Below are 14713 nucleotides of genomic sequence, written 5' to 3' on the forward strand. Positions count from 1 at the left end.
GGGTGGGGGACGGGGTCCGTGCCGGGGAGGTGGCCGGGGGGGGGTCCGTGCTGGGGAGGGGGACGGGGAGGTGTATGCCGGGAAGGGGGACGGGGAGGTGGCCGGGGGGGTCTATGTCGGGGAGGGGGGGGGGGGGTCCGTGCCAGGGAGGGGGACGGGGGTGGACGGGGGTCCGTGCCGGGGAGTGGGGGGGGTCCATGCCGGGGAGGGAGACGGGGTGGTGCATGCCGGGGAGGGGGACGGGGGGGGTGGGGGTCCGTGCCAGGGAGGGGGACGGGGAGGTGCGTGCCGGGGAGGGGGGATGCGAGGACAAGTGAGTTGGTCCACCTGGCCAGGTGCCAGCCTCCAACAGTCGGACCCATTCGGTCCATGCCACCTGCCTGGGGGGAGGAGGGGGTATGGGCAATGATGACATGTCGTCATTCCCCGGAGGCACCCGAGGACGCCCTGTGTGTACCGGCCCCGGCTGTCGTACCAGGACCTCACGGACCGGGAATGCAGGAGGAGACTCCGGATGAGCCGGGAAACCGTGGCACACATCTGCCACCTGCTGGCACACCTGTCACCGCATGGCACTGGCGGGGGACACCCTCTCCCTGTGTCCGTCAAGGTTACGGTGGCCCTGAACTTTTATGCAACGGGGTCATTCCAGGCACCGAGTGGGGACCTGTCCGGCATATCGCAGACACCGGTGCACCGGTGCATCCGGGCAGTGACAGACGCCCTATACGCCATTGCGCACCGCTACATCCGCTTCCCTGTGGACCGAGCCAGCCAAGGTGCCCGGGCCGTGGGCTTCTCTGCCGTGGTCGGGATCCCCATGGTCCAGGGCGCGATTGACGGGATGCATGACGCCGTGCGGCCACCTGCAGATAACAGGGCCGTGTTCACCAATAGGAAGGGGACCTATTCGATGAACATACAGGTGGTCTGCGACCACCGCATGATGATCCTGCACATCTGCGCCCGTTACCTGGGCAGTGTACACGACTCATACTTGTTGTCACGGTCATACATCCCCGGCATGTACGAGGGACGCCATCCCCGGTTGAGGGGCTGGTTGCTGGGCGACAGGGGCTACCCATTGTGATCGTGGCTGATGACGCCGATACGGAGGCCACGCAATGAGGAGGAGAACCGCTACAATGATGCCCATGTAGCGACAAGGGGAGTGATAGAGAGGTGCTTTGGCGTGCTGAAGATGCGTTTCAGGTGCCTGGACCTCTCTGGGGGCGCCCTCCAGTATCGGTCAGATAGGGTCGGCCGCATCATTGTAGTGTGCTGCGTCCTGCACAATATAGCCCAGCAGAGGGGCGATGTGCCGCAGGCAGAGGACGGCGGAGTGGAGGAGCAGCAGGAAGAGGCGCAGTCCTCCCCAGATGAGGGGGATGGGGGCAATGGTCAGGGCAGACGGGCGAGACACAGGCGGGTGGCTGTCCACCGTTACCGGCTGGGCCAGCGGGCACGGGACAGGCTGATAGACGCCCACGTCACTGACTAGATGGGCGTGGGAATCGGGTAGTATGGCCACAGACTGCACACCATGGCAACACCTGACCACCCACACCCCCCCACCCATCCACCCACCCAGCACCCTCACCCCCCCTCCCCAACCCCCCCACCCCACCCGCATGCACACCACCCCCCCATTGCCGATCCACCTGCAGTACAACGGCCGGGCTCACACAGTTGCCGGTGGACGTGTGTCTATTGCAGGCCATGGAGGATGATGACAACCCGCTCTGCGATGAGCTCCTGGCTCCACATCGTTGGACGATGTCTGACCCATGGCCACAGTACCACCATCCACCCGGACCATCCCTGCATGCGGCTGTGACACTGCAGCGCACGGTCCCGTCCTCTGCCTGGGGGGATGTTGATGGCGGCCCAGGGGGAAGGGGGCAGACTCACCTGGGGCTGAGGTAAGACCACCCCTCACACACACACTTGCGCTCAACGTACATGACACCCCCGCACGCTTTGGACAGAGCACAAAGGCAGCTTCTGTAGGTGTAACATTGACTTTAATAACGAAAGGAGTTCATGCACGTGTCCTAGCCCCTAAAACTCATCTGTGCCCTGCACCCGTGCCAACTTACTCAGTGTCTAATTGTTTGGCCTTACGCCCTTTGACTACTCCTAGGTGGTTCCCCAGACGGTACAGCAGAACTGGAGGTGGACTCCTGTGATTCCTGCCCTCTGACACGGGATCCCTTGGGCGGCCGTTTCCTGGGGCGTCCTGGCCTAGATGGGCCAGGCTGCGGCCCGGGCAACTGGGATGGCAAGCTGCCAGCCTGTCCTGCCCATTGCCCACCCAATGCACCTGGGATGGAAGGGGGGGAGCCCGAGGTGTTGAGGTGTTCCGGGATCTCCCCTACAATGGGACCCGGAACGGGTCCCAGCACCTCCTCCTCCCTCGGGGTGCCCGATGACCCCCAGGCCTCTACATGGGTGGGGGATGCGAACGGACTGGCCATCCGATGCCCCCCCGACATCTGGTATCAACAGGGGTCTGCAGGTTTGCAGCCATGGAGCTCAGGGGGTTGGCAAACCCTGTCTGTGACTGTGCGACGCCGGCTCGCACATGGGCAATGGCGCCGATGCCCTCAGCGATGGCCTGCTGAGACTGGGCCATGGCCTGCTGAGACTGGGCTATGGCCTTCAGAGACTGGGCCATGGCCTGCTGAGACTGGGCCATGGACTGCTGAGACTGGGCCATGGCCTGCTGAGACTGGGCCATGGCCTTCAGAGACTGTGCCACGGAGTTGAGCCCCTCTGCCATCTGCCGCTGGCGCTGGCTCATGGCCTCCTGTGAGAGGGCAGCCATGTCCTGGGCCACAGACGCCGCCTGCACAGAAAGCCCCAGGCCTCGCAAACCGTTCCCCATGTCTGACACCGTCGCACCCATTGTCTCCACTGCGGACGCCACCCGTGCGGTGTCGGCCTGGGTGGCACGCATGACCGGCACCACTGCCTGTTCCTGGATGCGGGTGGACTTCTCCACCTGCGACTGCAGCCGCCGCAAGCTGGCCGTCACTCTCTTCGCTCGTCCCAGGTTCGGTGGTTGCATCGGATCTTTGGGTGGGTGTGGTAACTCCAGGAACCCGGGATCCATCTGGGCGGCAGATGTTTGCTTGTGCCGGGCTGCCCTCCGACCGCACGGCCCCCCTGCTGCTCCTACCTCCACTTTCTGTACCGGGACAGCTGTGTTGTGCGCACCAGTGAGTGTACCAGACGCCTCAATCACTAAAGTGCCCAACCGAGGTGAGCGTCTCTGCGATGGTGGAGGGTGTTGGTGACAGCAGTGGCATTGAGTCGTGCGCATCGTCCGACTCTGAGTCCATGGCACTTTGGGGTGGCAGTTCGTCTCCACCCATCCAATTTGTGTCACTGTCCTGTATTTCAGTTTCCTGGGTAGGGGTCTCCTGGGTAGGGGTGTCCTGGGTTGTGGTTTTGTGGCTCAGCCTGAGGCTGCCCCTCTCGTCGCTGGGTGGCACACGCCTGCGTCGCCGCACCCGCATGAGACGGGGGCGCCGTCTCCCTGTTGCTCCAGGTCTCTCCATCTCCAGTGGTCTCCGAGGGGCATCGTGCGGGCGTCGCATGCCAGAGGGTCCGGGTCTCTCCGTCTCCCGTGGTTTCCGAGGGGCATCCTGCGGGCGTCGCATGCCAGAGGGTCCGGGTCTCTCCGTCTCCCGTGGTCTCCGAGGGGCATCGTGCGGGCGTCACATGCCAGAGGGTCCGGGTCTCTCCGTCTCCCGTGGTCTCCGAGGGGCATCGTGCGGGCGTCGCATGCCAGAGGGTCCGGGTCTCTCCGTCTCCCGTGGTCTCCGAGGGGCATCCTGCAGGCGGTCTGCACCTGCGGGTATGGGTGCATCGACGTTTGCTCTTGCGATACACAATGAAGCATGCATGGTTAGACACGCAGGCAGAGATCAGGTGATATGGGGAAGGGGGGATATGGGCGAGGGGGGATATGAGGGAGGGGGGATATGGGGATGGGCTGTCGGTGGCTCACTTGCTAGTGGGCCCCCGACCTCTGCATCAGCAACCTCCCGGTCCTCAGGTCCGCCAGCCAGTGCCAGGGCCCTTTCCTCATGTTCGGTCAGTGGCCTCTCATCAGCTGGGCCTCCTCCAGTCCTCACATGCTCCCTGGTGTTGTGTGCGCGCTTCTCCTGTGGGGGTTGGTGGCAGGGGTAAAAGGCAACAGTGTTAGACAGGTATACGAATGCACACCATCGGTTGCGCGTGTATTGCAGAGGTTAAGGTTAGGGCTGGATTCACTTGCGGATATGGGGGAGGGGGGGATATGGGAGAGGGGGGATATGGGGAGGGGGATATGGGGAGGGGGGATATGGGGGATATGGGGGAGGGGGGATATGTGGGATGGGGGATATGGGGGAGGGGGATATGGGGGAGGGGGGATACGGGGAGGGGGGATATGGGGGAGGGGGGATATGGGGAGGGGGATATGGGGGAGGGGGGATATGGGGGATATGGGGGAGGGGGGATATGGGGGATATGGGAGAGGGGGGATATGGAGGATATGGGAGAGGGGGGATATGGGGAGGGGGATGTGGGGGAGGGGGGATATGGGGGATATGGAGGAGCAGGATATGGGGGAGGGGGGATATGGGGGAGGTGGGATATTGGGGATATGGATATCGGGCAGGGGGGGCTCACCCTGGCTGCCCTGATGAGGTCGTTCACCTTCTTGTGGCACTGGGTGCCTGTCCGTGGTGTCAGGGCCACAGCGGTGACGGCCTCTGCCACCTCCCTCCACGGACGCCGGCTGTGGATTGCGGCGACTCTGCGGCCGTGTCCGGGTTATAGGGCCTCCCTCCTCTGCTCCACTGCGTCCAGGAACGCCTCAATATCGCGGGACTGGAACCTCGGGGCTGAGCGGCGGGCGGCCATCCGGTCGGGTCTTCTGGTCGGGTGGGGGGAGCAGCGCGTCTTATGAGCCGTCACGCCGTGAACCACGTGAGCCAGCGTGGATAGCGTCACGTCGCTGCTAGCCCATTCCGGGCCGGAGACTTTGCGACGTTTGGGGCGGCGCGATGCAGGTGGGATTTGTGCCGTTTTGGGCGCCGGTCGGCGGACATAGAACATAGAACATAGAAAATACAGCACAGAACAGGCCCTTCGTCCCACGATGTTGTGCCGAACCTTTGTCCTAGATTAATCATAGATTATCATTGAATTTACAGTGCAGAAGGAGGCCATTCGGCCCTTTGAGTCTGCACCGGCTCTTGGAAAGAGCGCCCTACCCAAACTCAACACCTTCACCCAACACCAAGGGCAATTTGGACATTAAGGGCAATTTATCATTGGCCAATTCACCTAACCTGCACATCTTTGGATTGTGGGAGGAAACCGGAGCACCCGGAGGAAACCCACGCAGACACGGGGAGGACGTGCAGACTCCGCACAGTCAGTGACCCAAGCCGGAATCGAACCTGGGACCCTGGAGCTGTGAAGCAATTGTGCTATCCACAATGCTACCGTGCTGCCCTTGAGAACAAATAAATCTACACTATATCATTTAACCGTAATCCATGTACCTATCCAATAGCTGCTTGAAGGTCCCTAATGTTTCCGACTCAACTACTTCCACAGGCAGTGCATTCCATGCCCCCACTACTCTCTGGGTAAAGAACCTACCTCTGATATCCCTCCTATATCTTCCACCTTTCACCTTAAATTTATGTCCCCTTGTAATGGTTTGTTCCACCCGGGGAAAAAGTCTCTGACTGTCTACTCTATCTATTCCCCTGATCATCTTATAAACCTCTATCACACGCCGATCACGCCGATATCGGAGAATCCCGACCCCGGAGATGAGTTAGAAAGGATTGGAAAGGTTCATCTTTACCCTGAAGGTGTTGCTGGAAGATATAGCGCTCAAAGCTCCCGTTAGTTTCGACTTCACAGTGACTGTCGAACTTCTCCAAAACGGTCTTGAATTTGGTCTTGTCCTGGCGTCGGTAAAATTAAGCGAGTTGAAATTCTGGATGGCTTGGATCCCCTGCAGTTGATAGGAGCAGCGCAATTTTTCTGGCATCGGACGCATCCTCGAGGTCTGAGGCCTCAATGTAGAGAAGGAACCTCTGCTTGAAGACCCGCCAGTTGGCGCCGAGATTGCCGGAGATCCGTAGCTGTGGAGGGGCCTGGATCTTCTCCATGCCGCTGGAAGGCACTTGCTGGTCGTCACGGAATCACGCGAGGTAAGCCACTTTGAGATAGTAGACTACTGGTACCATGTCGTGTTATTCACCCTGGGGTAACACGGACTGCAACTTGATGCAGTTGTCCTTGAAAGTAGACTCCAAACTTTGATGTTAGTTCAATACGCTTTATTGAATTTGTTAAGAAGTGCACACAGTTCGCTATGGGTTTGACACTCTACTAATCTAAGCGTACTTGCTGTTACTAACTAGACCAGACTAGCTCTGAGCCACGTGTAGAAGGTGCTAACTGATATATACACCCTGACTGTCACTACAGTTGTCACCAGTGGAAAGAGGCAGAGTGCTGATGCCTCGTGTGTTTTATAGTGGTAGACCACTTTCTAGTGTTCTACCTGGTGATTGGTTGTGTTCTGTCCTGTGTGTTGATTGGCTGTACTGGGTGTCTGTCACTTCATCTCATTATGTGCATGAGTGCATACCATGACATCTCCCCTTTTAATAAAAAATGTTGGTTGCTTGGAGCGTATGAATTGCGCCCAAAGCTTCACACAATATTCCAGGTATTGTCTCACCAAGCCCCCGTAAAGCTGCAGTAATACATTCTTGTTTCTGGACTCAAATCCTCTTGCACATGCAATTTGCCTTCCTGACTGCTTGCTGTGCCGGCTGTCCACTGAACCAATCTGGCATTCAGTACGATTTGCCCCACTCATGTTCTCTTGCATTACAGAGGTTATTTTGGGACTCCATGGGCAATCATAGTGACCATAAAATGTTAACTTACAACCCAGCCATGCGCTTGCCCAGTACTGTGACAGATTTCCTCCACCAGAAGAAGTCGAGGGAAATTCTGCTTAAGGAGCAGGCTGACTTCTGTTTTGTCAAGTAGTGCCCTGCATTCCTCCCCTTGTCATATTTTCGAACTCCCCATTTTCGTTCTTTCCTTCCCATCCCTCCCCCTCCCTTTTTTCCCATGATACCTCTTGTTCACCACTTGATTTAACCCCGACCCTGGTTACTGTAACTCACTTTGTCAATTTTTGCTTTCTGACAGGAGAACAGCAACATGAAACCTTTACCAGAAGAGGAGAATTTCAGTAGTAAAGAGCAGAAATTAGCTCACCATCGGGTAAAACAAAAGACTGTTAACCTTTTTGGACGGATATGGTCCCGGCCAAGGAAGTCGGCACCCACTGAGGAGCCAAAGGAGAGTGTTTCCTCTGTACCTATGCTGAAAGGGCGGTCTCTAAAACACCAGCATGGAGAAGGTGGTTTGCTTCTATCTAAAGGGTGGAGTACATTAGACGTTGGCAGATGGTCGCCCCAGCTACGCAACAGTGAAAATGCCACATCCTTTTGTGCATCTGAGAATGAGCTACTCGACAGTAACTCCACTATAGATGAAGAGGATGGTAAGAGTAAATTTAGGAATGAACAATCTTTTTTAAAAAAACGATATTTGAAAGCCAGGAATCCAATGGAACAAAATAATGCTCAACAGGGCAAGAAAATGGAGAAACTCAAAATGTTTTAAAAAGTCAGAAATGCAACACGCATCAGGCTGATTGACATTGGAAAGTGAAGTAAGGATTAACATTTGCAGAGAGGGAGACAGTGCCAGGGACGATCACGTAGAGAGGCGGGGAGGGAAAGGTAGGCAGGCCAGGAAGCAAGGAGAAAGATGGGTCCTTTTGATGATCTACCCAAATCTGGGGGCATAATCAAATCATATCAAATACTTACTTGTCTTTGAAATGGGCTAAGATTCTTGGGAAAACGTTTTGCTATTAGTTGTGTGTTTTAAAAAGGACTTGAGCGTTCCTGAGCTGTTGTGTTCTTCTTTCCTGAAAAGTCCATTGTGATTGGCTTATGAATCCATGGGTATGGAGACCCCTTTGATAACTTGCCTTTTCATTTCTTAACCTGGGCAGTTAATGTTGACAAGCTATTAAAACATTGGCATTGGAAAATGAAGTAATGATTAACATTTGCAGCTATGGATGGATATGCTTCCCATGCAGGGCCACTGAATAGCAATCAGGCCTGAGGCCCATGATTGAGTTTCTTTCTAATCTTCTTAGCCATGCTTGTTCAGACCAATGACAGTCCCTCTACTACCCTAACCTGAAGCCTTTATGCCTGCATGGCTGTTACCTGGTGCCTTTGCCAACTTAGCCATTGGAGAAGGTCCAAAATATTGTTTCATTAGTGCGTTTGTACTGTGTAAGACCAGTGAGTACACAAGGCGTTAAAAACTATTGATTTAAGCCAATCAGGCTCCTCTATGAAATAGACTGAGGCACTAGAATTGTGAAGCTCCTGAATACCTTTGACAATGATTTTAATTTGCAGCAGCCTTCTCAACATCCTAGAATCCTAGAATCCCTACAGTGCAGAAGGAGGCCATTCGGCTCATTGAGTCTGCACTGACCCTTTGAAAGAGCACCTTATTCCTGCAACCCCACTGTAAGGGGCAATTTAGCATGACCAATCCACCTAACCTGCACAGCTTTGGACTATGGGAGGAAAGCCACACAGACACGGGGAGAACGTACACACAACACACAGTCACCCGAGGTCGGAATCAAACCCGGATCCCTGGTGCTGTGAGGCAGCAGTGCTAACCACTGTGCCACTGTGCTGTACATTGTTTATATTTCACCTTAAAACATGTCTCTGTCCATTTTAAGAGTAAAATTGTTTTGAAAAATGCCTTAGTTGCTGTCTTATGATATTTGATTCTGTCCCTCATATCATTTGAACTTCATGCATAACCTCGGCACTTCATAAAATTGGTGCTCAGTTCAAACCAGTGTTGAGATTTAGAGCTCACATACCACCAAGATCACCTATTTTGAACTTCACAATATCCACTACTTCTAACGTACCTGCTGAAGGTCTCATTTCTGCATTTGTCACTCCGCACTCTGAGCCTTTACCTCTCAAGCTGCAAAAACTGCAAACCACTCAAACCTACATTGTTCATCAGCTGCTCCTTACGGACTCCTGACAATCCATTCTATTATCCTCCATTACCTACCAATTCCTCAATGTATTGACCACAAAATCCTCTTGACCATCCTCTACAAAATTTCCCATGACCTCACTTCACCCTTTATGTAACCTTCTCCAGCTTTACACTCTAACATGCACCATCCACTTTTCTGCATCTGGTCTTCCTAAAGCATCCTGCTAGCCTCTGCCCTACCATAGGTGACAAACTCGCCAGCTTGCTTTTTGTCACATCCTTCCTAAATCTTTTCCCCTACCTTCAAGCGGCTCTTCAATCTCACATTCAGTCACCTCCCCTAACTCTACCCATCTATGGTGTCTCAGTTCTCCCCCCCACCTCCATTTGCCATCTTTCAATTGACTGACAACATTGCTGCTACATGAAAGACACACTATAAAAATAAGGGGCGCGATTCTCCGCTCCCGCGCCGATTTAAAGAATCGCCTGGCGCGCCATTTTTCCCCACGGCGCCGGTCCGACGCCCTCCCGCGATGAACCCAAGCGGTGAGAACGGCCCTGTCGGGTTCTGCGCGGCACAGGCCAGAGAATCGCCCAGGACACCCAAAATGGCGATTCTCCGCCACACCCGCTATTCTCCGGCCCGAATGGGCCGAGCGGCCTGCCCAAAGCGACGGCTTCCCTCCGGCGCCATCCACACCTGGTCGCTGCCGGCGGGAACAGTGCGGGAACGCTGGGGAGGCGGCCTGTGGGCAGGCGAGGGGGGTTCTTACACCGGGGTTGCACTCAAAAGGGGTCTGGCCCGCGATCGGTGCCCACCGATCGGCGGGACGGCCTCTCTGAAGGAGGACTCCTTTCCTCCGCGCCCCGCAAGATCCATCCGACATCTTCTTGCGGGGCGGCCACGCATGCGCGGGTGACGCCAGTTAGGCGGCGAATGACGCGGCGCCGCTTTTATGCGGCGCCAATGCCTGGCGCACGCTGACGACGCTAGCTTTAGCGACACGCCCTCCGAGTTTCTCGCGGCCCCGATCCTAGCCCATTTTCGGTCCCTGAATCGGTCGCGATTGGGGCCGTTTCACACCGTTGTGAACCTCGATGGTTTTCACGACAGCATGGGCACTTCGTCGCGGGAGCAGAGAATCGCGCCCAAGGTTTTAAAAAATATATTTTTTATTCTCCTCCTTTTTCACATTTTCTCCCAAATTTAATGTAATGTAATGTCAATGCCCATATCAATAACAACGATCCCATCCTCCCACCAAACCCCAAACATTGGCCCGCATGTTAACATAAACAAATGACAAAAAGGAATCAGGAATCACCCGTAATCACCATTAACACATACAGTCCCCCTCCCCCCAACCCTCCAAGCCCCCAACTCCCCTCACGTTCGATGTGATCCAAGTGGCGTGACCCACTCCGGCGTCGGGCCGCCTAGAAGGTGCGGAATCCTCCGCATCTTCAGGGGCTAGACCGGCGCCGGAGTGTTTGGTGCCGTGCTAGCCGTCACGGAAGGGCTTGGCACCACTCCACCCGGCGGCGAAGGGCCACTGCCGGCTGGCGCGAGATGGCGCATGCACGGGAGCGCCAGGGTGTGCTGGTGTCATCCCAGCGCATGCGCAGGGGGGGTTCTTCTCCAAACCGGCCATGGCGGAGGTTGACAGTGACCGTTGCGGAAGGAAAGAGTGCCCCCACGGCACAGGCCCACCCACGGATTGGTGGGCCCTGATCGTGGGCCAGGCCACCGTGGGGGCATCCCCCGGGGCCAGATCCCCCCGCGCCCCTCCAAGGACTCTGCAGGCCGCCCGTCGAGCCAGGTCCCGCCGGTTAGGACCTGTTGTGATTTACGCTGGCGGGACCGGCCGAAAACAGGCGGCCACTCGGCCCATCGCGGGCCGGAGAATCGCCGGGGGAGCCGCTGCCAACGGCCCCCGACCGGCGCGGCTCGATTCCCGCCCCCGACAAAACCCCGGCGCCGGAGAATTTGGCAGCCAGCGGGGGCGGGATTCATGCCGCCCCCCCCCCCGCCAATTCTCCGACCCAGTGGGGGTTCGGAGAATCCTGCCCAGTGTCCTAATTCCTTTCTCCTCCCATCGCTGAAAATTTCCATCCCACTTCCCTGGCTCAAATCCATGGTGCCCCCGAATCGGCATTTCCCTTGACCCTGCCCCGAACCCGAAGTGCGACCAGACACTGAAAACGTTGCCCTGTGCAATGATTTAATAATAATGATAATCTTTATTGTCACAAGTAGGCTTACATTAACACTGCAATGAAGTTACTGTGAAAAGCCCTAGTCGCCACATTCCGGCGCCTGTTCGGGTACACAGCGGGAGAATTCAGAATGTCCAATTCGTCTAACAGCACGTCTTTCAGGACTTGTGGGAGGAAACCGGAGCACCCAGAGGAAACCCACAGATTGAATTACATCTGCAATGTAATTCAATCTGTGTGCTTGATATTTTCTGTAGCGCCAGGTTGTTTCGAGTTGTATTGTGCGTATATCAAACCTGTCATTCTGGACAATTCCAGGACACTTAAAGTAATCGTATAGATGGGTTGTATAATGATAGATTTGCAATGTTACCTTCAAAATATTAATAAATACTGTTGAGCTGCAGGTTACGAGACTGGTATAGATGATTATTTGTGAAAGTGGTACTCCCAAGTGTGGGGCTAGAAAGTGGTGGGCAACTGATGACTTAGGTTTTTTGGATTTATAATGTGAGGCTATGGGTGCAAATGCAAGGATTGGGAGTGTGTGAAGCAGGGCCTGAGAGAGTGGGAGGCTTTGAACCTTGAAATCAATGAGTGAGTGGGTTAGTGGTTGACTTGCAGGTCCGTTGAATGGCGAGTCTATATTGCTATGGATGAAAGTATGCAAAGCCATCTGATAGTCAACTTGACAACTGTAATTATGGCCTTTTACCAAGTTAAATTTTTAAATATTATTCTGTATTTACCTATTTTTAACCATTAGGAAATAGGGACGTAACCGTTGGAACTGAAAACCATTCTGCAGATGGAATTAAGTAGTAAGTACAGTATATTACTATGTCTAGTAATGGAATCAATAAATGGTGACTGTCATTTGAGCTGCTCAGGCTGTATATTTATTATCATTCAAGATCACACAAAAATAATGATTTTTTTTGGGGGGGGGGGTAACTTATTTATGGTTTCTGAACCAAGCTGTGTCCCTCCACCATACCTGTGACTTGATTTCTTGCCTCTAACTCCACCTCAGGACACTCATAACCCAAAGTTTATTGATGGTGTTACAGTTCACTTAGGGATTACTGTGGCAGCATGCACTTTTCACATGCACGTTGTAGTCTGGAGCTATGGCTATTGATGCTAGAGGCCCTGACATTATTTCCATCACAAGGCTGACAAAGAAACTCTCCCACTATTGTCAGCTGCCTTAGGAATGCAATGGAAGGATTCGCAGGTTCACACATGGCCTGTTTGGCTACATTACAAATGCATCTTCCTCATCTATCAAACCGTGGGATGAGACCCGAAGCCAGAGTTTCTGGCTGAGAGTCAGGAATCATAGGGCACGATTCTCCCAGGCCACACTGTATGGGAGAATCGCCGGTCGTGCCATTTTTTCCCACGGCGTCGGTCCAACGCCGGCAGGCGATTCTCTGAGGAACGGAGAATTGGCGCCATTTGCGCCGGTGCGTTTGGCGCGGCACCCGTCACGGGACGCCGATTCTCCGGCCTTGATGGGCCGAGCGGCCGCGCGAAAAACGGCAGAGTCCCGCCGGAGCCGTTCACACTTGCTCGCAGCCGGCAGGAACTCTGCGCATTGGGTCGGGGGGCGGCGTGTGGGGCGGGGAAAAGCGCTCCTTCACCGGGGGGGGCCTCCGATGGGGTCTGGCCCACGATCGGGGCCCAGCGATCGGCGGGCCGGCCTCTCCAGCCCCGGCCCTATTTTATTACGCGGCCGGCCCCTGAACCCCCACGCCATATTGCATCAGAGCCGGCGTGCTGAGGATGTCCCCCGCGCATTTGCCATTTGGTGCAGCTCAACTGCTCATGCGCGGGTTAGTGCGGCCCAACTGCGCATGCGTGGGTTGGCGCAGTGCCCATTTGGTGCCGGGAAGGGAGGCTGGAGCGGCGTGAACCGCTCCAGTACCGTGCTGGCCCCTATGGGGCCAGAATTGGTAGTGCCCGCGCCCGTTTTGCGCTGTCGTAAAACGCGACGGCATTCATGAAGGCGCAAACACTCTGTCTCCATTTCGGAGAGTCGCGTCCCCCGAATCCCATTTGGCCCATTGAATTGACATCGACCCTTTGAAAGACCACGCCCAATCCCTGTAACCCCATCCAACCTCTGGACACTAAGGGACAATTTAGCAAGGCCAATTCACCTAGCCTGTACGTCTGTACGGTGGGTGAACTTAAGGCATGGATCGGTACTTGGGACTATGATGTGGTGGCCATCACGGAAACTTGGATAGAAGAGGGGCAGAAATGGTTGTTGGAGGTCCCTGGTTATAGATGTTTCAATAAGATTAGGGAGGGTGGTAAAAGAGGTGGGGGGGTGGCATTATTAATTAGAGATAGTATAACAGCTGCAGAAAGGCAGTTCGAGGAGTATCACCCTATTGAGGTAGTATGGGTTGAAGTCAGAAATAGGAAAGGAGCAGTCACCTTGTTAGGAGTTTTCTATAGGCCCCCCATAGTAACAGAGATGTGGAGGAACAGATTGGGAAACAGATTTTGGAACGGTGCAGAAGTCATAGGGTAGTAGTCATGGGCGACTTTAACTTCCCAAATATTGAGTGGAAACTCTTTAGATCAAATAGTTTGGATGGGGTGGTGTTTGTGCAGTGTGTCCAGGAAGCTTTTCTAACACAGTATGTAGATTGTCCGACCAGAGGAGGGGCAATATTGGATTTAGTACTGGGTAATGAACCAGGGCAAGTGATAGATTTGTTAGTGGGGGAGCATTTTGGAGATAGTGACCACAATTCTGTGACTTTCACTTTAGTAATGGAGAGGGATAGATACGTGCAACAGGGCAAGGTTTACAATTGGGGGAAGGGTAAATACGATGTTGTCAGACAAGAATTGAAGTGCATAAGTTGGGAACATAGGCTGGTAGGGAAGCACACAAGTGAAATGTGGAACTTGTTCAAGGAACAGGTGCTACGTGTCCTTGATATGTATGTCCCTGTCAGGCAGGGAAGAGATGGTCGAGTGAGGGAACCATGGTTGACAAGAGAGGTTGAATGTCTTGTTAAGAGGAAAAAGGTGACTTATGTAAGGCTGAGGAAACAAGGTTCAGACAGGGCATTGGAGGGATACAAGATAGCCAGGAGGGAACTGAAGAAAGGGATTAGGAGAGCTAAGAGAGGGCATGAACAATCTTTGGCGGGTAGGATCAAGGAAAACCCCAAGGCCTTTTACACATATGTGAGAAATATGAGAATGACTAGAGCGAATGTAGGTCCGATCAAGGACAGTAGCGGGAGATTGTGTATTGAGTCTGAAGAGATAGGAGAGGTCTTGAACGAGTACTTTTCTTCTGTATTTACAA

At 54.6% G+C, this 14713-nt stretch overlaps 1 protein-coding gene across 1 annotated transcript in view; it reads left to right on the top strand.

Annotated features, from left to right (window-relative positions):
* Window positions 1-14713, top strand: part of LOC140427435 (homeodomain-interacting protein kinase 4-like) — a 71568-nt gene that overhangs the window by 37742 nt on the left and 19113 nt on the right. The window contains exons 3-4 of the mRNA XM_072512962.1: window positions 7243-7600; window positions 12143-12197. Coding sequence (XP_072369063.1) covers window positions 7243-7600; window positions 12143-12197 — 413 coding nt within the window. The remainder of the gene's footprint in view (window positions 1-7242; window positions 7601-12142; window positions 12198-14713) is intronic.

This window comes from Scyliorhinus torazame, chromosome 7 (assembly GCF_047496885.1).
Source record: "Scyliorhinus torazame isolate Kashiwa2021f chromosome 7, sScyTor2.1, whole genome shotgun sequence".
NCBI lineage: Eukaryota > Metazoa > Chordata > Chondrichthyes > Carcharhiniformes > Scyliorhinidae > Scyliorhinus > Scyliorhinus torazame.